Source organism: Periplaneta americana, chromosome 7, assembly GCF_040183065.1.
Source record: "Periplaneta americana isolate PAMFEO1 chromosome 7, P.americana_PAMFEO1_priV1, whole genome shotgun sequence".
In the NCBI taxonomy this organism is placed as follows: Eukaryota; Metazoa; Arthropoda; class Insecta; order Blattodea; family Blattidae; genus Periplaneta; species Periplaneta americana.
This window is the reverse complement of record NC_091123.1, coordinates 54,516,628-54,541,953: the sequence shown is the minus strand read 5'-3', so window position 1 is coordinate 54,541,953 and position 25,326 is coordinate 54,516,628. Positions and strand designations below refer to the sequence as shown.

The 25,326-nt window shown below is 37.4% G+C and overlaps 1 protein-coding gene across 1 annotated transcript; it reads right to left on the bottom strand.

The window, feature by feature from the left end:
* Nucleotides 1-20,623: 20,623 nt before the first annotated feature.
* LOC138703108 (uncharacterized) lies at nt 20,624-24,116 on the bottom strand. The gene has a single exon (XM_069830695.1). The coding sequence runs from the start codon at nt 23,401-23,403 to the stop codon at nt 21,175-21,177; it is 2,229 nt and encodes a 742-aa protein (XP_069686796.1). The 5' UTR covers nt 23,404-24,116; the 3' UTR covers nt 20,624-21,174.
* Between the last annotated feature and the right edge of the window lie 1,210 nt (nt 24,117-25,326).

The window sequence follows — 25,326 nt, the reverse complement described above, 5'->3', positions numbered from 1 at the left end:
GGCATTACTTATACATTTCTTTGATTCTGAACGTAGAATATTACAATAGTTTCAATTTGACGTTTGAAAGAGTATTGCACGCTTATTTTATCGTACGTTTTTTACTTTCTCGTAAATCAGAAAAATAAATAAGCAAAAGAGAACAAGCTTTTAATAACACTGTAATAAAAAGTGCCTTCGGTTATGATAAAAATTCTGTACCTCTAGTTCATAATATATTGCTTACAAACTACATATTCTTCTGGGAATGAAAAATGCAGCAACTAATCAGAAAATATGAAAGCTTCACCATTTTACCAGTATTTTCGTAGCCTATCATAAGTTATAAAAATATTAATTTTATAGATATAGTTGGTTGTATTTCTTATTTATTAATCTGATATACTGTAGTAATGATCATAGGCCTATAATTTATCATTCACTTTTAAACATTTTAGCCTGTTCCATCCTAAGAATCAACATAGATGTTCACAAATAGCAAAGTCCCTTGTCTTTGATCCAGGATCCACGTAAGGTCACTCGGGAAAGGTACAATACAACACTGTCATTATCTATTGCATGAGAGATACATGTCTCCACTTACTGCCGGGAATTCAATCTGGATCCTCTGGAGTACATGATTGTGTACTTAATGTGTACATATTAACCACTTTATTTTTTATTCCACTGTTTATTCGTTGTCCGCATATAGTTGATTACAATTTTAGCAAAGAGATTTTCTCCGAATACTTGTGATTCGAAGCAAGGGAAACTAAAGAGAATTTTGGAAAGGTTTAAGTTTGGAGACCTGCTGCAACATTGGAAACGTCCGTGAATGATAATTATTATGATAAAGACACGGCTTCAATTCTCGATTGCTTTTAATTCTCCGTTATCCCCTTATCATTAATTCTGAATCTCTTTCGTAAAGAATGCATCTGCGAGATTATTTCAGACCTTCAAGGTGATTGTGTTCAAAAGAACATTTTTTGAGTTCCTAGCCAATATTAGTACCATGTTCAACATTTCAGAACTATTTACAGACTCGAAAATGGGTCCCTTATACCTTGTTACGACACTTGATTATTCAGGTTAGCCACGTTGTTCATGTAGTGATGGTGTAAATTTTCTTGGGACACTCCCGTTTTTACCAACATCATTCCACAAATTCGTTATAACTTAGAAATATCACTTCTATCATTGCAGCAAAATGGTATCGTGCATCCTATCCTATTTACCACAAAGTCACTAACCATTACAAAACACTAGCATTGCCACTCACGCCTGAGTGTTCAAGTATAATTTACTAGTGTGTTTATTCACAGCAACTCTTATTGCTGTATTTTTAGTTCAATTCAGAAAGTATTATAATACAGAGTCGTTTCGATCACTGGAGAGAGAGGGTTCAAGGTCAACATCAAAGTCTTATCTTCCATCTTAGAAGTGTGTCGCATTTCGGATGTCTTATATAGATATATCGTTATGTGGTGGCAGTCCCTTATTTGGATAGCTTTCTACAAGTGGAGTTGTTAATAAAAACCCTATTTACACAAGATACACTTCCTCAGTATTGTAGGCTGATAAGACAGGTGAAAGTAAACTATTTTCGCCACACGATTATATACAATGCACAGACATCTTATCTCAAACGATTCTGAGAATCAACAAATACCTAACAGCTACAAGGACACGTGGAAGCCGCTACTACATAGTGTTTTTATGATAAAGAAAACAATTAGCTAGTATTGCAAGGGAGATCCGCGCGTTTGTTTGCGGTACAGCCAACAGTAACTCTTTGACTTGCCGACGTTAACCACTTGATAGAACGATAATAATTATTTCCGGATTGGATGAAACGTTTCTAAATTGCTCTAACTGAAATGTTAATAGTCTAGGAATGCAGAGTGTAAACGTTATAAGATATAAAATTATCCTAGTTCATTCAACAAAAAATTTGCATAAAGTTTTTTAATTTATATTTTAATTATAAAGAAAGAAATATTATCTCTCTAGAGGGGATAGTGAAAACCGATCGGATTGCTGAATTCCTATGAATCTTAATATTTGTACATGAGCAACAAACGTCGAATGTGCAGAAAGTTGACGCTCCGGAAAGCGTTCTTAATCCAAAAGTTATTTCCGTGATGCACCTCGCTTCTTTATAATTCATAAATTAAGTGAATATCAAAAAGCTCTTGAACAGGAAATCTACCAATCCCGCCCATAACTGTCATACCGTCACTTATCGACATCAGCTGTTTAATGCTGTTGGCTATTGATTTGTGTCCTGTGAACTTGATCAGGTGCGTTCCTTAACTTCATACTGTTATTATCTTTTACAAAAACATTAGACGTGAAGAATTTTTTCTGGGCAAACTATTACAAATTAAAAAAAAAATAGATTAATTTTGAAAGTAGACTTTCGGATCAACCTATTCTCCCTGTTATGAACCAGTATGTGCTGTCGGGAGCTGACGAGATGTATTTTAATTTGGTGTGGTGCAGGGAGGTATTGATGAATGGAGCACCGCTCTTCCTAGAATTGACCAGAGGTAAGATAAGTTGTTATGAGTTAGAGTCTTATGACGTCAAACAAATGACATCTCAGTCACCACATAATGTTTAATTATACTGTAGCTGAAAATATCATGTAGTTTGAGACTAGCTCTGAGTCGATGTGTTGTGTAAATTGAAACTGTTATTTTATATTTTAAAAGTTGATCGAATGTTTCTCGTTGGTTAGTTACTGTAATATATTTAGTAGTGTGTCATGTCGTTTTCTGCGAGCAAGAGTGGCGTTATACTGGCTGTTGCCTGCGTGTAGGATTGGCATTACTCCACATTCCTATCAGGGCTGATCTCGTGAACTCCCCACAATAGTCCCGAAACATTGAAAATAAATTCCAACACACAACAGAGTAACCAAAGATCTGGTTCTGTACATGTTCACCGTGAAAGTCTAAATACTCTTAGACCCAATTGTATAAAAATCCCTGACTAAAGATCAATTTTGATCGAAGATTGGAAAGTGAACCGAGTTCAGACACTTCTTCTATTGTATAAAACTTTTCTGCAATCAAATTACCTAGGTTCAAATGAAATCTAAGTTCACGTGAAAGGACTTGGCAACATCGCATAAACAGGTGAAGTATGTGAAGCGCGGGCCATGTTGTACAGGTTTGTTCAGTGTAGCCAATTTAGCGACTTTAACTCTTTTTCGACGACAATTTCTTTTAACTTTTATATTGCTTAAATAGGGATTTAGCGACCTTTTTAGCAGCTCATGGTGGCAAAATTTAATCTTTCTTTGTTGATAATGAGAAATCTAGCGACTTTCCAACTACTTTTTGGCGACTTTCCATACACTCTGTTGGAGACACTGGTTTGTTTTGTGGATTGTAAATAATGGCGGACAATAAGAAGATTGACCGTTTTCCAAATTGTTATCATGTTATGGTGCTTGATACTGCTAAACGTAATAAAGCTTTATAAGACGACAATTTTCGTTTAGTAATACAGTTAATTGAAAATTTATTAATGTACCTATCATATCCATTAATAATTAATGGTTGTTATAAACATAATATAATTATAGGTTATGTTATTTGATACTGCTGAACACGATAAAGCCTTATGAAATATAAGAATGTTTGTGTATTAAGGCAAGAAATTGAACATATACATATATACATATATGTATTAATATTAATAATAATGGTTATTCTTTTTGTACAATCTGCCACTCGTATATTTCAAACAGAAAAGAAATAACTGAACTTGGATCACCTAACTTAATCGGAGAAATTTCTTCAGTCAAAGTTGACTTTAGTTTAAGACAAAATTAATCTCAGATTAGACTTTATACAACACAAAATTTCAAGTTCAGCTAGAACGAGGATCAATTTAACTTCTGATCTAAGATTAAATGGTTTATACAATCGGCCCTAAAAACATGTCATATTTTTCCTTCTGTGGATTGTATGCGTCACCGTTAAAAGTTTTGTATTCCGCATAATACATAAACACTCGCAATACTTTCAACCTCATATTTCAATGAAGACACCTGCAGTGAAATGTCCCAGAGACAAGTAACCACAAATCATCCCTACAGTCGGCACCATTACTTGAGTAATCAGATACTACACTAGTCACTCACTCAGGCATAAATCAACCTACGTACAATTCACATCACTATTACACAGTGCAGTGGAAAGCTATAGATGGAATGGCAAGATAATACCCTGCTTTTCTAATCCTTACCCGAGATAGAGCTGATTGGGCTTTGACTTTTTTAATCCCCTGGGAAATGATCTGCGATATCCGTTTTATGTGATGCCACATACATACCGGATCTGTTTTGAAAGTTACAGGCGAAAGGGGGAAGAATAGTTCATTGTTCGTAACTGGAATAGAAATCGTTATCGTTATTTTCAAAACAATTGCATAATTCTGTTGTTATTCTGAAGCTGTTAAAATACATTTTTCTGCAATTACATTTTTTTTAACAAAAAGGATATTGAATTTACTTTAAAATAGGTATAATATGTTATATAATTACATATGTTTATAATCCTTAGCATAATTATTTAAATATGTATAAGATAGAGACGGTTGAAATTATTGGATTATTAGTGGGTGCTAGAGGCACGATTACAAAAAGAATTATTAATTTCTGCAAGAAGTTCAATTTTGAATCCCCTTTGGCTAAAATATTCAATATTTCTTCTGAGAAATCACAAATGTAAATTGGAAGATATCAGATGATAGATGACATTAAGATATATGGATCACATGCGGAGACAAAGAGGAAGACAGAAAATAGGAAAGATTGGAGAATGCTGGGTTTGCAGTGAAAAACCTGCCCTTGGGCAGAAGACTATGAATTAATAATAATAATAATAATAATAATAATAATAATAATAATAATAATAATAATAATAATAATAATATGGTATTATAATTAATGTAATTTTTGTACAATAATATTATGTCATCAAATATTATTATTTAAGATTAATTTTGACTAAAAAAGACATAAAATTAGCATATTTTCCCTAATAGTTTACGAAAAACACAATTACTCAAAAAGCAACGTTTTAATTTGCTTCAAATTTTGCATACAGTATTCTTGTCTGCAATTGGTAGAGGCTGAACCATAATAATTGGTGTATTATGTTAAATAACTATTATTCATGGGGAAATATAATATGATAAAACTTGTTTTTGGAAATAAAAATACGTATAAATGTAATTATTGGGTGCGTGAGCTTCAAAGTGGTTCACAATGTGTGTTATAACGTCAGATATGAATAAAATTAAAATTTATAGTAATCATACACTATATGATTTTTTTAAATATACATTGTATTCTTTTTGTTAAATAAAAGGGAAACATATTTAAATTTCGTTTCCTTTTTATTCGCAACAATTAATCTTACATTATAATAATTTATATACCAAAAGAAAGTCCATGGAATTTTCTATTCGTGTATAATAATTCCATAGGTAATTTTAATTAAGAAAATGCATGCTAGTGGCTCTGGTTAACCATATACAAGCTTACATACCACTGTTTTAAGAGCCATGTCTCAAATAACCGAAGTGGTTAAAGCAGACGCTTAGAATAGAGTTTTGAAAGAAAATTATGTTTTATATATTTTCTTCTTTCTTAGTTACTTAATTTCTTCAAAGTTTAACATTTCATATTTTTAGGAAATTCCAAGCTCACACATTATACAGCGAAGTGTTAGGATTCCCTTGATTTGAGGTGAACATGACCCCGAACTTTCATATAAGACGAAAGATATCACATTAAAAACGGTAACATAGTCATGTCTAGACGGCATTAGCAACTCTGCGTTTAAGGTGCAGCTTATTCTATAATTTGCTTTAAAATTTAGTTTTTATTTAATCCAGAATGTAATTTTCTAAATCAAATTTAGAAAAAATTAATTGCAGTACATGTATTGCTAACGAAATGCAATATGTTGCCTGTTAATTATTGAAAGCAGCTTGATCAGGTTTTTCACTGCGAACAACCGAGTTAAAACTCCCACGAGTTGCAAATAAATTTTTGATAGATTGTGGCGCAGGTTCTGTTAGACAATTCTCATTTAAATTTATGATAGGTATTCTTGTTTCCCTGCCGTCTTCTGTCAATTCTCCATTAATACTTAATAATTATCTCTTCTTCACTTCACCAACATTTAATCATAGCTTCTCCCTTAACATTTATTTTACCATCGTTTTTCCGTCACTATTTAACCAACGTAACTACTTCATCAACATCTAGTCTTATTGTTCGTCTTTCCGCAGAAACCAGCTTATCTTAACTTTACCGTGAACATTTATCATCGTTTCGCCAGCATATAATAAATTATCATCCCTTCTTTCTCGACATTTAATTATCGTCGTTTTCCCGTCAAAGTTTATCATCGTCTCTGCGTCATTGTCATTACTTATCGTCACTTCTCCATATAGGGCTATACTAACTTATCATAGCTTTTTCATCACCAAATAATGATAATAGATTTTCCTTCAAACTCTGATGATCGTCTCTTCTCCTTCAACATACAATTATAATTCCTTTTCCAACATCTAATAATCATCGCCTCCCCAACAACACCACCTACGTATTATTGCTTCTCCGTCATCATCTAATAGCATAGTTTCTCCGCCAATATCTAATTATCATCACTTTTCAATATCTAATTATCATCCCCCTTTCAAACATCTAATTATCATCGTTTTTCAAACATCTAATTATCATCGCTTTTCCGAAATCTAATTATCATGGCTTTTCCGAATTCTAATTATCATCGCTTTTCCAACATCTAATTACCATAGATTTTTCAACATTTAATTATCATCGCCACTCCTACACCTACGTAACATCGCTTCTCCGTCATCATCTAATTGTCTTTTTCTCCGTCTAATTATCATCGCTTCAGCTGCAACATCTAACACCTGATTATCATTGCTGCTCCGCCAACATCTAATTATCATCGCTTCTCCGCTAATGTCTAATTATTATCCATTCTCCGCCAAATTCTAAATATCATCGCTTTTCCTTTAAAACATCCAGTTATCAAAGTTTTTCAGGCAACATTTAATTATTATCGCTTCTCCGTCAGCATCAAATTATCATCGCTTCGTCGTCATCTAATTATCACTGCTTCTCCTTCGACATCTAATTATCATCACTTGTCCGTCGACATCTAATTATCATCGCTTGTCCATCGAAATCTTTATTGTAATATCTTTTCTGTGGAAATTCTATAATTTTATTATCGCCTCAAAAGGAAGTTCTCTACTTCTCTAGACTTTGTTATTAATATGCCGTCTTGGTATGTAGTACTTTATGCTGAGTGCCAATTTAAACTAGAAAAGTGCCCAATAGTTGTATCGAAAATAGAGATAGGTGGTGTTGAAGAAGCTCGTTGAATTGATATAGCGACGGAATTAGATCGTTAATCCGATTTCAAAAGTAAAAGAGCTTTCCTCTTCGTCTATTGTATAGAATCCACGCTTACTCTCATGTCAGATACTTGCAGGTGATTTTATCCTTGAATGTAAGGCGGTCGGAAAATATCTTGCAGCAACGAGGTTACGACAGCACGGGAATTCTACCTCCCTGCACACTAAGGGTCTACACGACATGCAAGCATGTTACACATACTTGTGCCTTAATAGATAAACATCTTAGTGTAAAATAAGAAATGTGCAATATGAACTAGTAAATTGCGCTCACTTAGGAATATAAGCTGTGACAAATTTTATCAGCAAAACCGGTATATGTGCCTTGTAATAATTGTATTACAATCGTATGTATCATTTCATGGGATGGGGGTTTAAATTACCAAAACGTTGTGGAGAAGTGCGTAGGCATGTTTATCTTTACGCCGCGGCGCATGAATTACGACAGGGTTCTCAACCTTTTTAAGATAGTGAGCATCGCCCACATGTAATACTAAATGAGAGAGTACCATAAAGTCGAACAATTTAATATATGAATATCGTCGTTGTTCCTGCAATAACTCCTATGTGCAAAATATAAGATTTTTTCAGTAGCAGGAGAAAACACATTTATTCATCCTATGGTAGCCGTACATAGGGGATTGTGAATTCTTACATTTTCGAAAGAAAGAAATATAATTACATATAGGAGATTTTATTATTTGCTGTATCACTATTTAATCTTGGAGCAACAGTAACAAAATGACACTCAGGAGGAAATTAAACGCAGAATAAATAGGCCTATGGGAAATGCGTGTTATTATTCGGTTGAGAAGTTTTGTCATCTAGTCTGCTGTCAAAAAATCTGAAAGTTATAATTTATAAAACAGTTATAGTACCGGTTGTTCTGTATGGTTGTGAAACTTGGACTCTCACGTTGAGGGAGGAACAGAGATTAAGGGTGTTTGAGAATAAGGTTCTTAGGAAAATATTTGGGGCTAAGAGGGATTAAGTTACAAGAGAATGGAGAAAGTTACACAACACAGAACTTCACGCATTGTATTATTCACCTGACATAATTAGGAACATTAAATCCAGACGTTTGAGATAGGCAGGGCATGTAGCACGTATCAACGAATCCAGAAATGCATATTGAGTGTTAGTTGGGAGGCCGGAAGGAAAAAGACCTTTGGGGAGGTCGAGACGTAGATGTGAGGGTAATATTAATATGGATTTGAGGGAGATAGGATGTGATGATAGTGACTGGATTAATCTTGCACAGGATAGGAACCATGGCGGGCTTATGTGAGGGCGGCAATGAACCTTCGGGTTCCTTAAAAGCCATTTGTAAGTAAGTATGTATCACTATTTAAGTTATTTAATAGAGCAAAAATCTGAAAATCGATAAATATGTCACATAGGAGTTATTGCAGGAACAACCACAATATACAATTAAATTAAATAAATAAAATACGCATTTTTAACACAATTACCGTGGTAATGGTATTCTTGAACTTCAGTGTTATTGAAAATTTCAGTGATGTTCAAGGATAAGCCGCTTAGATATGAATTAATAAATTAATTAATCGTGATGTCGCTTTGATATTGAGGTATTTCATGAGTGAGAAAGATTTTTTTTTCTTTCGCATAGGTAGGTCGTCCGAACATACTTAGGCTACACATTTGTGAGAAACGCTCCGTAGTATTTGGAACCTTTTTGTATCTTTTACATCCAAAAGGTTATAAATTTCATTTTTGCTTTTAAAACAAATATTTTCAGCGCTAAGGAGGACTGGGGGCAGGGTTTAAGACACAGTCGCTCATATCGCATTTTGCTACTTGACTTCTAAAAATACAACAAACTCAGAATGTAAATGTGCAAAAATAGGACAACCACATAGGACTTCAACGAAGATGGTAATGGTGATAATGAAATCAGAGATAGGCCTATGTTTCAACTAATCTGAATTTATTTAAATGAAATGCTAATGGCAAGGGCAATGTTCAAAAAGCTGTTGAATGATAGATGTTCAGAATTGATTTCAAAGAGTTGATGCAATTCATGTAAGGTAAGTGCACAATTTCTTCTAATTGATTTATATAATTCCATCACATACTGTAAATTGTGAGCGAGGATTTAGTTGCATGAATCTTGTAAAAACTGGAATTAGAAACCGCCTTTCAGTAAAAAGAGCACTCTGCTAACAATAAATCTTGAAGGGCCTACTAGTAAAGAATTTCAATGTTTAGAGTGCCCATAGTATAACTTATTTTAATGTGATATAAATTCAACAGTAATTTATTCTAAACATACCTACGTGTAATGATTTACTTAAATAAGTACAGGGACATCATTTTATTTTTACTTCAATTTTTATTGTACCTGAGTTTTTGAATGTACTTCACTCCCACCCCTTCTACTAAGGAAGTTCCAACTCCACACAGAACCAAGATCGCAGATAGTAAGCAGTACTGAGTTACTGAGTATAGTACGTTCCAGAAATATGTTCGCGTTTTCCAGTGACGAAAGAGCTTTCAATATTGAATCATATTTTCGCACAGGTACTGTCCGTTTGCCTACGTCGCATCCCGATTTCCCCCACCTGCTTCTGCTCGCCCCTCTGTAAAAGCTGGGCTGTCTTAGCTCTTTTCTGAAAACATTAATTCCTCTTAGGAATTGGACGTTTACGTAATATTATACAGCTGTTTAATTTAACTTAAATAAAAGGGCCTCGTTAAGTAATTAACTGTCACGTGATTTCCTCCCTTTCTACAATCCTGCGGCATAACCACTTGGACGGACAGTAGATAGCATGTCTGAGTAATTTTATATTTTCGGGTCGGGCAGAAGTGAAGATTGAATTCACAGTACATAGAGTAGGTACAGAATTATTTCAACATGAGTTACCAGTACGAAGGACGAAACTGGCAATTGGAATTAGATGCAATAGTCTATAGTGCGACAATGTGCACGAAAGAACTGAAGCCTGTATCGAAATGAACGGCCACCATTTTCAAAATTGTGTTTAAATATTCATATTATGATTATTTTTCAATTTAACTTCTTTCTCTATATTGTACGCTAATGTGCTGTAGACAGTATAATATACACTGCATAATGAATACGTTCGCATGGATAACTCACTTCGTGAGTAAAAACACTTATTCTTAATACAGTACTGTACTTTGATTAAAGAAAAACCTAATGAAAATTATCAAACTCAAAATCACGATATTTCCTAGTTTACGTAAATGGATGAACTACTTTTCTTCCATCCTATACCTAGTAGAGTGATTTGTGTTTTACGCCAGTATCATCGAACTCCAGTCTTGGAGGGGGGAGCAAGCGGTGTTTCCGGTTCTCTAAAGGTATAGACAGGTTAATATTAAAAATGTTAGTAAAAATAAAATGATGTCCCTGTATATATAGAGTGTGATAAGATGGATTGAAAGTAATAAAACTCCAAGAAACAAATTACATAACTTTTTGTTTCTGCATACTTTATTAATTGTATCTTTCTGCACAATTATTTATGATATTGCACAAGCATTTCGCAATTTGCACAAATATAATTTTTCATTTGTGCATGTTTGCAACTATTATTTATTTTCTAGCTTAAACCCTGACTGGAGGTCTGTCAATTGAAGGTCTTTACGAGCAACGATATTATTGTCTTGAATATTTTGATTTTTCTGATTAGGCCTAAATCCAAACAGAACTGAAAGGGATTATACAACATGAAATACAGAAAAGCCTATTAGGTTGCTGAAGTAGTATAATGGATGGACAGGGACACTATCTGTTCTGGCTCGTACAACAAATTTTGCATTACTCTCATGTCAAAAACACCAAATATCATTAAAAGAGCACAGAGGTGCTCGCGAGCACCAGGTTGAGAACACCTGAATTACGATAAGTCTCGTATTCACTTCCATGAAGTAATAGATTTTTTTAATGTTATTTCAACCACCTCTTTAGACAATTTCGGGGGCGCCCCATAGCGTCGCGGTTAAGGCGTAATGCTGCAAGCCGGAAGATCGCGGGTTCGATTCGCGATGCGTCAATTGATCTAATATTTCCAGTAGCACTATGACCTGAGATCTCTCAGAAATGAGTGCCAGTGACATTTTCTTGTGGGTAAAGGCGGCGGGCACCTAATGCCATTAAATGCCGATTGTCTGTAAAGGTGGGAGTCTTAAGGATGGTTCACAATAAACCGGGAACGGAAACGACAACGAGAACGAAAACTGAAATAATGTTAAAATAAATGTATTCAAATGGGAGCATTCACAATTAACTATTGTGAATGCTAACATTAAAAAATACATATTTTAACATTATTTCCGTTCTCGTTCTCATTGTCGTTTCCATTCCGGGAATATTGTGAACCAGCCTTTAATCTCTTCCCGTTCGGGGAAAGTTACCTGGATGAGGTTTTTTCCGGAGTTTTCCCTCAACCCAATATGAGAAAATGCTGGGTAACATTCGGTGCCGGACTCCGGACTCATTTCACCGGCATTATCACCTTTGTATCATTCAGACGCTAAATAACCTAAGATGTTGATAAGGGTCGTAAAATAACCTACTAATATAACAAAAAAAAAAAACTTAATCTTTCGCCACCTTATGGGCCGATTTGACCTGTCATGGGGTTGTCTTTGCTTTAAACCATTTCGATCTTAACACGATTTGGCGAAATCATCATTGACGTGAAATCATGACGACTTGGGGCATAAATATATGACAACACAGGAAATTACACATCAAACGTCAATGCATGACGCGGATTTGGAACTCATTGTCTTAAATACAGTATTTACACGATGTCAAAGCTGTACGTCACTATCTGTATTAGACTATATATTTCTGCGAATTTCTATTATACTTTCAACAGTATTTGCCTTTTAAAATATTGAACACCATGTAAGTGAAATGTGGACAAGAAATCAATACAGTGGTAGATATTGAAATGCCAGATAGATGTCTCTTCAGTTACTAATAATGTCTACGATATTGATTTCTTTTTCGAGGTGGGGGGATAATAATATAAAGTGCACACCAACAATGCATCCTTACTTATTGAAATTTTACTTATTGTAATTTACTGATTTCAATAAGCAACCATCACATATCATGTTTTTGTTTAGCCAACTGTTCGAAGACAGGTTTGTACCTCATAAATGACACCAGTAAGGCATCACTTATGAGATACCTAAGCCAGGAAAGAATGGAAAAGGAAATGAGATGATGATGATGATGATGATGATGATGAATTAATAAGATGATAAATTATTGAGTGGGCTCAGACCTTACGGGCTCATATAAGATGGCGCCACTGATGAAGTATGAATAATTTCAGCTGATAATAGTCGAGAAATCTAGCGATAACACCCTCTTTAAGAAAATATTTAAAATAACGGTTATCCGTGGACGCTTTTACATTAAGTGTGATGATATCTACTCCTCAGATCTAACAAACTGATACGAAATTTCATAAAACATCACGTATCTTTATGGTCGCCACTAGTAAATATTATATCGTGATACAAGTGCAGAAAGAGCCCTAATGCAAAATGAGTGTGAAAGTTGGAGCACGAGCTTCGCTCCAAAGATACGAATTTTGCAAGTGCTATTTTAGCAAGTGGTTACACGCTATTTTTTCTTGTGAAAATGGCAGAATTAAATAGATCAGGGAAAAATTTATAGGCCTACAAGTCAAAATGATAGCCTTTATTTTTTATCTCAAAACGCGTACAATTCCAAAAGACGGTGATGTGGCAACAATAGTGTATTATGTAATCAGTATTTGTCGTTTTTTAAGTAGGACATTCAATTCTGTAGTCACAGTTTCAATAATCTGCATCAAATAGTTATTTATGGTACTTGTGAGGTAAGTGCATCTTTATTGCGCGAGTGCAAAGATTTAAGCTCGAGGCGTCAGCCGAGTGCTTAAATTACACGAGCGCAATAAAGATCACGCTCACAAGTACCATACGTAATTTTATCCATGACCATAACGAAAAATTATGTTTTATAAAAGAAAATATGTTGAAAATAAATCCTCATATAATCACGTATCATGGCATGGATTTTAGTATCGATACGTGTACTAGATAGGTTAGATTTAGGAGGCCATGATTAGTGAAGAATGGTATCTAAGGCGTTGGATAAATAAATTATAATTAATTATATAATTTTAATGTACATTTTTTTCATTTTAAACGTGTATTTTCCGTCTTTTTGAAGTTTCAGGGACTATTTAGAAGTGTTAACGGGACTAATGTGATTAAAATAATTTCACATTTTACTTCTGTAAACTTAAGAGGAATATTAAAACGTAATTAATCATCGTTTCTGTTTAGCTTAGTTGACTAACGCGTGTTATAAAATTATAAAATCCTATAAACGCAACTTCGTAGATTAAAGTCTCCTCGCCTCCCAAAAGGTAAATTATTACAAATTAAAAAAAATACGTATTAGATATGAATGCAATGCACAAATTACGACGTAGTAGATAGAGAAAATAGAAGGAGCTTGAGTGTATGTATATTTAAGAAATGGTAATAAAGAAGTAGAGGTGGTGACATCTAGTAACTAATATATTAACTTCTTGAGTAATAGTTGAATTGAAAAGTATACGTGTGTGCCCAGGTACTAGGAAAATACTAATGAACTGTGAGGTAAAGTCTTTATCTCACTAGTATGCCGGCCCGGATGGCTCAAGCGGTAGGGGCACGGCATGTCCCTATCGCTTGGTCCGAAGGGTTGTGGGTTCGAGTCCCGCCTCGGGCATGGGTGTTGTGATTGTATTAGTATAAGTAAAACAAAGGAAACAAAGGTAAACAAACAGAAAACAAAAATAGATAACTTTGGAAAACGGCCTCCGGCCGGTCGAAATTTAATTAAAAAAAAAAAAAAGTGGAATAAAGTGATGTTGAATAAAAGCCTACTTTACAAACGCAAAAGTATTTAGTAAAGGCATGTTTTTCGTTATGGTCATGGATAAAGTAATTTATTCTGGTGATGAAAATTAAACCAATGTTAATATTAATCACTAGTAGCAATTTGTGAATAACTGTAGAAATGTTTCATTCCAATATCATTATTATTAATAAAGTGTTAGTTATAAACATTATCTTGTGTAGATGCATTCATTAGAAAGAATGCAAAAAGTGAGTGCTGAAAATATTTTTTCCGTTCTCAATACAGGAAACCTTATTTTCACTGCCAGTTTTGTCGGAAATACTGTCTTTCCATACGTTTGTAGAAAAAATATTTTATTCTGCATTTATTAATATTACAGCCACGAATTCGTTTACTGAATTTTCTATCCAGATTCAGAAATAACCGTCGACATCAAGTTTCCGATCCAACGTATGACATATGTAGGCCTATATATCCGCTATCAATGTGTTCTGTGACATAAAAGCTCATCTTCATGCTAAATCCTCATGAGAGAATGTTTGCCACGTGACTTACGTGTAAGAAATACATTTTCTAAGGGTAAAATAGACTAATATAAAAGCCGGGGGGAGGGAGGGGAACGATCGTGCTAACCACACGATACCTGCGTCCTGATTGGATGATCATTCATCTCTGCTGAGGAATGTAGAGGCCACTAGGCCTTGGCGCTCCGTGGGCTATCGCGCTCTGGGTTTAATTTACTTTTTTAATATACTAAACCTGTGCGAGAATCAGGGTTGCCAGATTGGGCTACGCCGAAGCCCTGTTTTTACTTCAGGCGAATTGCAAATTTTTGGTCTACTATAAATTTTGGCGAGCGAAATTTTGGCGGATAAAAACTCCTTGTCATTTTAAAAAAATCCTTTTTCTTTCGTTTTTCTTTGAGTATATATTTGGACGTCTAAATCAGTAACTTCTTCTAATAACTAGATGCAATGCAAGTTGCAATTTATGGTCAATTCTCTGTTGTTTGGGTAAAGGGAGATAAGTTATAAAAATGAGTTTGGAGATAAATGAAAACTAAACTTTGAACCCTTATTGCAAATAATTTTCTACACAAATAAAACACATCAATTGTTAGTATTCTTTTGATTTTTTCACACAAACTTGTATAATTTAACTTGTGTGTTCATCTAGGGAACAAAATTCCATCTGCGCAAAAAATGACTTCTCCCTCTTTACCCGAACACCACAGAATTAATACCACTTGAATACAATATATAACCTTCACGTGTTAAATAAAACTAAGTTATAGATACCTAAGTTGACTAATTTCGGCTTGGGAGCCATCTTCAGAATTCAATTAAATTACTTCCTGGGTTTAGGCAAGAAAAATTTGATAGTTTATCAGCTATTTTACTGTATTATTCGCTGTCTGTGTTATTTGCAGCAATAGTTATTATAAGTTACTTATTGCCCGCCGCTGAGGAATAACTGTTAATATGTCTGACCTTGAAACGAGAGGACCCGGGTTCAAATCCTGGTTGGAACAAATTAACTGGTTGAGATTTTTACGGGGTTTTGTCTCAACCCATTAAGAGCAAAAGCTGAGTAGCTTTCGGCGCCGGATCTGCACTCATTCCGCTGGCATTATCACCTTCATCTCACTCAGATGCTATATAACAATCGGAGGTGATAAAGCGTCTTAAAATAAACCAATTAAAAGCTATTTATTATTTTATTGTGTATATAATTATTTACAAGACTGTAAACAGTGAGTTCATTATTATTTTCTATAATTGCAATGGAAAAGAGGGAAATTGTACAGTAAGAACTGTCGAGTCCACACTTATGGAGTAACGGTCAGCGCGTCTGGCTGCGAAACCAGGTGGCCCGGGTTCGAATCCCGGTCGGGGCAAGTTACCTGGTTGAGGTTTTTTCCGGGGTTTTCCCTCAATACGAGCAAATGCTGAGTAACTTTCGGTGCTGGACCCCGGATTCATTTCACCCGCATTATCACCTTCATATCATACAGACGCTAAATAACTTAGATATTGATACAGCATCGTAAAATAACCCAATTAAAAAAAAAGAACTGTCGAGTGAAGGGCACAAAAAGTGGACTTAAAAGGAAAATGGAGATTCATAAAAATACAAACAAAATTCAGCATCCGGGGTTTTCCCTCAACCCAATACGAGCAAATACTGGGTAACTTTCGGTGCTGGATCCCGGACTCATTTCACCGGCATTATCACCTTCATATCATTCAGACCCTAAATAACCTAGATGTTGATACGGCGTCGTAAAATAACCCAATTAAAAAAACTGTCGAGTGGAGGGCACAAAAAGTGGACTTAAAAGCAAAATGGAGATTCATAAAAATACAAACAAAATTCAGCATCCATCTTCTTAAAGATGTATTGTCAGTTGCCACATCATTAACAAAATTTGAAATTCAGTTGGCGATTTTGTGACTAATCAAAATCTTAGGATCATTTAAGCTAACTTATTGGTTTAAATTGTCCAAGTGTAGGAGCGTACATCTCCAACTTCATAGAACAAAGTGCATTGCAATAGTTAAGGTCGCAGTATTAATATTCTAAAGGAGTCCACACCTGTAGAGTAACGGTCAGCGCGTCTAGCCGCGAAACCAGGTGGCCCGGGTTCGAATCCCGGTCGGGGCAAGTTACCTGGTTGAGGTTTTTTCCGGGGTTTTCTCTCAATCCAATACGAGTAAATGCTGGTAACTTTCGGTGCTGGACCCCGGACTCATTTCACCGGCATTATCACCTTCATATCATTCAGACGCTAAATAACCTAGATGTTGATACAGCGTCGTAAAACAACCCAATAAAATAAAATAAATCCTAAAGGAGCAAGTATTCGATATGAAAGAAGTATCAATACCAATTTCCTGAATTACGACTCGAGAGATGATTTTTGTCTTTCATTAAGATAGCAGATAATGTGAAATTAAAATATTGGACGATTTTTCCTCTCAAAGGCGACTTTTAAAGAAATAATTGCGAATTTGCATGAAAACAATCTGGCAACCCTAGCGAGAATATTAAGTTTGTTATGCGTGACACGTATCTAAGAGATAGGCCTATTCTCCACAACTAAACAGCATGAACTGTGACTGTCTTTGGTAAAAGAGCCAACAGTTAAATTTACCATTCTCTGCCGTTCGAATCATATAGCCTACTGTATATCACAATGAAAAAAAAAAAATTGAACACTGTGAAAACTCATATTAAATTGAAATGCTTAATGGAAGTAAGTTAAACGATGGATTGAAACTATTTTTGCTTTGAAATACTCAGTCAGGCTATTTCCTATCTATGCGGAACAAATCATTAACCGTGTTATTTTCCCTGAATAGAACTCACGACAAATAATTCAGCAGTGCGGGCTAATTTCTAATCACGCACGGAGGCGGCTGCAGTTGTGTGAGGGACAATGATAGGTTCGAAGTGGGGGACCTTTCAGCACACTGAATCATTCATGTCACTCACTGTCAAGTGCGAACACGCGCGAGTTTGTTGTAAATTTCAGATTTCACCGCACAGTGCATCGAGATCGCTGTATGCGTCTTGTGGCTGAGCCCGTAATTCTTAAATTCTAGTCCATGGCAGTGCGCGAAGTTGCAATCATATTTTACTAAGTGAAGTATGAGAATTTGATAGCTCTAAAATTGACCTAATTTCGAGTTAGAACAAAACTAAAATTTTACAGACTCATTTTCTTCTTATTCGCTTAAGGGTATTTATTTTTCAAAAAGGGGGGGGGGAAAGGGAAGAAAGAAAAAAAAATGAAAATAGGCTGTGAAATAATTGGTTTCAATTTTTAGCATAATGTTTTTAGATTCACCCGAGAAATATTAGGTGCAAACAATGGCTATGAGCAGGGCCGGGTATTTATGGAGATCGCGAAAATCACGACATAATAGATATATAATAAATTTTTACTAATCTTTACGAATTAAATGATTCTGATTAATAATATGCGGATAAAACAATCATGACAAATCGAGAAATACGGTTCTAATAGCGAAATATAAACACGTTCGGGAATTATTACTATTGCGTCGTTTTATAGCGAATTTTATATTCTGAGTTTTTTTTTTCGGATTTTTTTTTTTCACTTTAGTTTGTTATATAGCCAAGTAGGCTACATTACACAGTATTTCAGGTGTTCTGATTATATTAGTGAACTCATAAGACGGAGAATTCAGCACTTCACTAATAATTTGAAAGTGTTCATTTGAAGTTTTTTTTTTTAATGAATGTGTGTTAAATACAGTCTCAAGCCAACAAATTGGCCATACCGCACCTTTACCAGAATCCAGTGAACCTTTAATGTTAATTAAAATAACCATTAATCTCCGCCAAGAGTACAAATCAATCTCAAACAATCTCCGCCGACACCAGTATTAGAAAGCACAAATGATGAAATTAATCTTCATAAATAGACTACCTGCCCCTGGGTATGAGAGTTGTAATATCTTCCAAGTATTTACGGACTACGCAAATCTGTAGTACGATAAGTTTAAATTTCGTAAGAAATACCACAGCGTTCTTCAAGCCATAGAAATTGTGGAATTATTTGAAGATGTGGTTACAGCGTACTATTATGGAGTCGGAAATTGTTTATAAAATTGAATAATTGTTTACTAATAACATTGATCATGAAAATAATTTTAGGCACGGTGAAAAACTTGAAAACTTTTGGAAAGTATACATAAAAATACGGAGAAACTACCTCACGAGAAGTTCAGGTAATATTAGAAGTGAAAATCTTTGAGTTTATAAGAGATTTCTTTTGTTTGTTTTTGGAGATGGAGTTTCATATTTAAGGATTTCATATGGACAGTATTGAAGTTGAATTGTTACAAAAGTAGTAAAATCCGATTAAAATGACACGTACATCATAATCAGGGTGAATATATCCACAATAAAAATAGTACCTACCTAATTATTACTCCATTTTTACTATATTTTTGGTCCAGGGTAACTACTCGTCTTGGGAAAATACTTGTCTTTAACTCAAGTTCATGTTCGACCTACTATACTGTCGGAAGAAGCAGCCATTTGAGGCTTGGCAGATTGTAGTCCTACAAGTGAACGCTTTATCAACTTTTAGGTGAGTATTTTCACGCTTTTAAACGTACCTAGAATTATTTTCACGGTCTTTACAACGCCATTAGTGAAGGAATAATGAAATATTTTCCAGTAATTCCAGCTCTATAATGGTACGCTACCACCAAAAATGTTGCATAAGTATTCTGTAATTAAGCACAATGATAAGCTGGAATATTTTCTCTCTTTCTAATAAGTGCATCCAATTCCAAATCACATTTTAAAAATCAATACAATTCTAATAAAACACCTAACTCCAGTTTTGTAAAAATCCGTCTTCTGACGAGTGAAAATATGTATGTTGACCTATTAGACATTTTGAGGGCAAGTTAGAAATAATAATTAAATATTTGCCCATAGATGATATGCAATATCATTTGGTCTCTCGGCTGCAAGTTTTTAAAGCCAAACATTATTAAAATCTAAACGATTCATAATGATGATGATGATGATGATGATGATTTATACTTTAGTATTGTTGTTTATTTTTAGGAACTGAAATATTTCACAATTTACTTTCTCACTTCTGAAAATATGAACTAGGCATTCACATGCTTCGAGATCATCTGTCAACTTAATTAGCATAACTAATGGTCACCACCTAAGAAAATACAGGGCAATCAAAACCTGTCCGAGCACGTTCCTTTTCGGAATCATATCAAATCTCATGGATCAATAGGCTGAGTTCGCAATATTTTTTTTTAAACAAACTTTGTTTCATATTTTATTAAGTGCGTAATCATGGCATGTTTGCAATATCTGAGATGTAACATTTCACTTCAGTATTCATTATTCTAATAAAATATTAATATAGATAAATATGCATAATATATGACGCTGGTAGCTTTCATGAATATAATTTAATATAAAATGCGTAAAATGTATCATGTTCCCGCCCCTTATAGAAGCCTTATAGGTTGTTGCGATTGCCTTTGAATGTGATTAATCGAAGTAGCTGTAACAGAATAAACTGCTTAGAACCTCATCAAGTCTTGTTCACAACTGGATATTTCAAGTTTGGTATCTCAGATTTGGTGAGGAGTATTGATTACGGCCGAGTACTAGACAAGAATTAAAAAGACAGACTATAAAAAAAATAACTATAAAGTATTAGATATTGAATAATGTTCCAAATAAATACGCAGGTTTATGTCAGTATGAATAGTATTTATTTCTTCTGTTGTTGGAATCATAATTATCATTATTAATAGACTAACACTTAAATTAACTGTAATCAGTCTTATTTTGTAACAGTCCAACAAGTTTCTCTGAATGTATAAACCCTCCCGTATTATTTGTCATTATAACTTTGGCATATATCATATGCGTTATTTAATGTGATATAACACACAAGGATTAAATATATACTTTTGTTCTCTCAATTGTTTGTTTATAAAACTTAGAGTAAAAATATTTAAATACAGTCCACACACAATCGTGTGACAATTGCAATCAGTCGCACAGCGGGTCGTAATTCAAAAGGGATGTATGTCGCATCTTTTTATTGCGAAAGTGCGAAAGTCTTCTGCCTGATACGGGATATGAAGCAAGGCCTACCAAGTGCTTCATTTCGAGAGAGCCGCTTGCATGTGGACACGTGCTCCGTGAGGATATGTTAGATTTCCGAGACTCACTGTGTGGAACAGAATTGCGGAGGAACTGAATGCGCAGTGCAATGCACCCCGGGTTGCGGCGCCCTACACGTCCGTGCCGCAGCCCTCCTGGTAGCCCTCGTCGGGCGAGTTCCTGCTGCTGGACAGGACGCGCTTGAGGGCCGTGACGGGCGGCAGGACGGGCACCCCGCGCTGCCACACCCGCAGCGTCTTGGCGTTGGGCGGTGCGCCGCTCGCGCTGGTCGGAGACGTGGACGAGGGACTGTGCTGGACGGCCCCCACCTCCCGCAGCTTCTGGTCCACCGCCGTCGGCATGATGGGCAGTCCGTAGTCCGGGGGGTAGCCGCCGTGGTGGTGGTTGTGGTGGTGCGACCGCGGTAGCGTCCTGCAGCTGTACTCCTCGTCCTCCGTGGACATGCCCCCGAGACTGGCGCCGTCGCCGATTATGGGCGTCTTGTCAGAAGTGTCGAAGCCGAACCCGGTCGCCGTGGTGCTCGTCGTCCTCCTGATGAAGAGGTCCGGCGAGGATTGCTGCGGCTGGTCCCACAGACCGGAAGGGTATAGCGAGTCGCAGCCGGTGGCTCGGCTGTACTCGCCGCTGCCGGGGCGCGGCTCGACGGGCACCCCCGTCTCGTCGACCGTGCCGCCGCCCTCGTGCTGTTGTGCGTGTCCGTTCGGCAGCTGCACGACGCCCGCGGCGGTCAGATCCCCCGAGCTGGCGAGTCGCTTGGTGTCTTTGATGAGGTCCGGGTTGTTGGTGGCCGGGCCCGACGGCGGCGCCGCAAAGCATTGTGCGGCGTTGATGACGCTGCCGTTGCCGTCATAGTGGCTCGTCGTGTAGGCCAGCTCCGTGAGGCGCGGCGGCTTCTGCACCGGGTTGCACGCCACCTTGAGGTCGTTAGGGACGACCTTGTGCTCCGAGAAGGAAGTATCGCAGTTGGGGCCGGTGCCTATGGAAGCGGGCTTGCAGTTGGTGTTGTTGGCGGTCTCCGCGATGGTGGCGTTGGCCTCGATCTGCCCCGGCGTCTTGCTCTCGGAGAAGGGCAGGCGTCGCAGGCGCACCAGCAGCACCAGGATCACGAGCAGGATGAAGAGTATGAGGATGACGAGAGCGGCGCTGAGCCCCGCGATCTGGCCGCTGCCCAGCGTGGCCATGCCCGCCGTGCGCAAGGACACGTGCAGCGTGAAGTTGGCCTCGGCGTTGCCGGCCCTGTTCTCGGCCACGCAGTAGAACTCGCTCGAGTCCGTCTCCTGGGCGTTGGTCAGCACCAGCGTGCTGCTCTTCTCGAAGTGGCCGTCCTCGTAGATGAAGACGCGTTGGTGCGAGCTGAACGCGGAGTTGTGCAGCAGCAGCCGGCCGTTCCAGTACCAGCTGATGACCGCCGGCGGCACCGCTCCCACCTTGCACACTACCGTCGCGTTCTCGCCCGTGGTCGCCTCGACGTAGCGGCTGCCCTTGAGGATCTCCGGCTTGCACGCGAAGTCGTCGACATCGAGCTCGGCGAAAGTGCGGTCGACGACGCGCTCGGGTCCGCCGTGACACACCGGCGCCACCGTGTACGGGATGTTGTTCTTCATGAGCCACTGCTTGGCCGCCCGCAGGTGGCAGTCGCACAGCCAGGGGTTGTCGTGCAGCTCTATGCCGTGGAGGCCGCTCAGCGTCTCGACGGTGCGGGGCCGCAGCTCCTGCAGCTGGTTGCCGTTCAGCTTGAGCGACTCAAGGTGTTCGACGCCCTCGAAGGCCTTGGGCGCGATGCTCTGCAGCTCGCAGCGCGACAGGTCCAGCTTAACCAGGTTGGGTAGCGTGCGGAAGGCGTAACTTTCGATCTTCTGGATCGGATTGTGGGCAAGGGTGACGTCTCGGAGGAAGGGCACGTCTCGGAACGTCTCGGAGGGAATCGAGGTGAGGAGGTTATGCGAGAGGTCGAGCTCCACTAGGTTTGTGAGTCCGTGCAGAGCGTTGTCGTCGATCAGGCCTATCCTGCAGTTGCTGAGGTACACCTTCTGCAGGTTGAGGAGCTTGGCGCGCACGAACATGTCTCGCGGGAGGTTGTTGAGGTTGTTACCCGACATGTCGAGCACTTGCGTCTCGGGGTGAACCTTCTCGGGGATGGTGATCAACCCCCGATTTATGCACTCCACAGTCTGTTTACCGCCCTTCCATATGCAACTGCAAACTGTCCGGCAGTGGTCGTCCGACGCGACCGCCGCCGCCGAAGCCACGACGACGGCCACCAACACCGTCATATCGAAAAGTCGTCGCGTCTGGTTGCACCGCATTGTTGCGCCACACGAGCGGGGAGGAACCTTCATAGACTAGAAACGCTCACACATCACACACTATGCACCACACTGTATAATCCGGCCGTGGAAGTGGGGGGTCAGGGAAGGACGTCGTATAAAATCTCCTCTCACATCACTTCACTTTTTTCAAGCTATGAAAATCACAACTGGAAAATGAAAACGAAAAGCCATCCCATCGAAGCAGATTTAAATCAGTGGAAACTCGGTAACATAATTGGGGTTCACATTTCTGGCAGTTATATATAATTTAATCCTGGGAGGTAATGGGTTGCTAGGTTTCATAAATTGACCACTTTGTTGGAAGACTTGGTCGTGTATCACTTCTCTTCGGGTTAAATACATTAAACATTTAACACTTAACACTCTTACACAACACTTCTTTACATTAACTTAAAAGTGGACGAGAAACACAGAGATATAAATCCTGTCTGAAACAAAAAAGTCGTCACTACTAGATTAAATACGTCCCCCTCTTTTTTGTTTAAATAAAGCCTTTAAATGCCCATTTATTTTGTGTCACTACGTAGTTAACCTAATTGACACGAGTAAACCGCACTACCAGTTGTTTTAAATCTCCGTAACATCGTAACTGTGTTTGTCTAGACATTCTATAGATGACCATTGAATACAACTTTTTAATAAAAAAAAAATGTTACCGAGAGATGTCGACACGTCCGTGCTATGCGGGTGATTGAAACGAACTGAATGCGGCTGGAAGAGGAGTCGGTCTTCTCCTTCGGGCGAGGAGAGAGGGGCCGTCCCACTACCGCCAACCATTCGCTTGCGCCCTCCGACTACAGCGCTGAGTTTAGGGTGGCATACCGTCGTACTAAAACCAGTTCTCCGTCCGCCCAACACTTCGAATGTTCCTCACCAGTTAGTCTCCCTTCTTCCACCCAACTCAACTGCTGCTGCTGGCCCACACACACATAACACCACTCGTATTTTTCACACTACAACTAATCAATGGAACAACTGCCTTGCTCCTAAGTGAAAGAGGGTGTGATTAACTCCACGTAATGAATACAGTGCAGGAAACCGAACAGTGTTGTTAATATTATTTCTTGGTGTTAGATGTCATCAGTGGCGTACGCAGAATTTTGTGAAGGAGGCGTTATTGTTGAAATTGTTAATAATTTACATTCTCGGTATTTATAATTTCGTGTATTATTATTATTATTATTATTATTATTATTATTATTACGCTATGTAATTTGAACTGGTAATGGAAATTACGGAAAAACGGCTGAACGGATTTTAATCAATGATCTTTCATTTTGAAGCTTGGTATCCAAGGATTTTCAGAAAAATAGTAACTTTCAGTGCAGCGTTAGTTTTTCTACATAATTTTCCTATTTTCCAAAATCCATCTTTCGTCATTTTTGAGAACTAATTGCGTTTTGGAATAAGACAAAACACTCACTACAATAAACAATAGGCTATTATACGAAGGCCGTGACCTGCAGGATTGCTGACATATTTAGAGCTCGTATTCAATTGGTTATTAAAAACTTAAAGGGTTTCTAAAAATAATTTACAGGTCTGATTCTGCGGCGTGTAATTTTCTGAGTACAGTTGTGTATTAAAATCTACAAAACATGAGGTGGTTTGATGACATTATTACCATTAGAAATTAAATATTATTGTAATTATGCCATGATGTGGCTATTTTTCATTAATTATACATATTAATGCTATATTGATTATATTATGAAAGTAAAATGTTTTGGGGTTACATAAGTAGATGTAGAGAATATCTGAAATTAGATCATCATTTCTGTAATTTACTGAGTATAATATGTATGTATGTGTGTATAAAACTACAAAACGTGCGTAAAGTAATAATATTATTATTAAAAGTCAAATATTTTTATAGTTATTAATCAAGTAGGGTTGGGTCTTTACTTAATAGCGGTGTGGTGTAGATATTTA

Excerpts from the sequence above, each read along its gene's own strand:
- LOC138703108 (XM_069830695.1), bottom strand. The coding sequence starts at position 23,403 with ATGAAGGTTCCTCCCCGCTCGTGTGGCGCAACAATGCGGTGCAACCAG.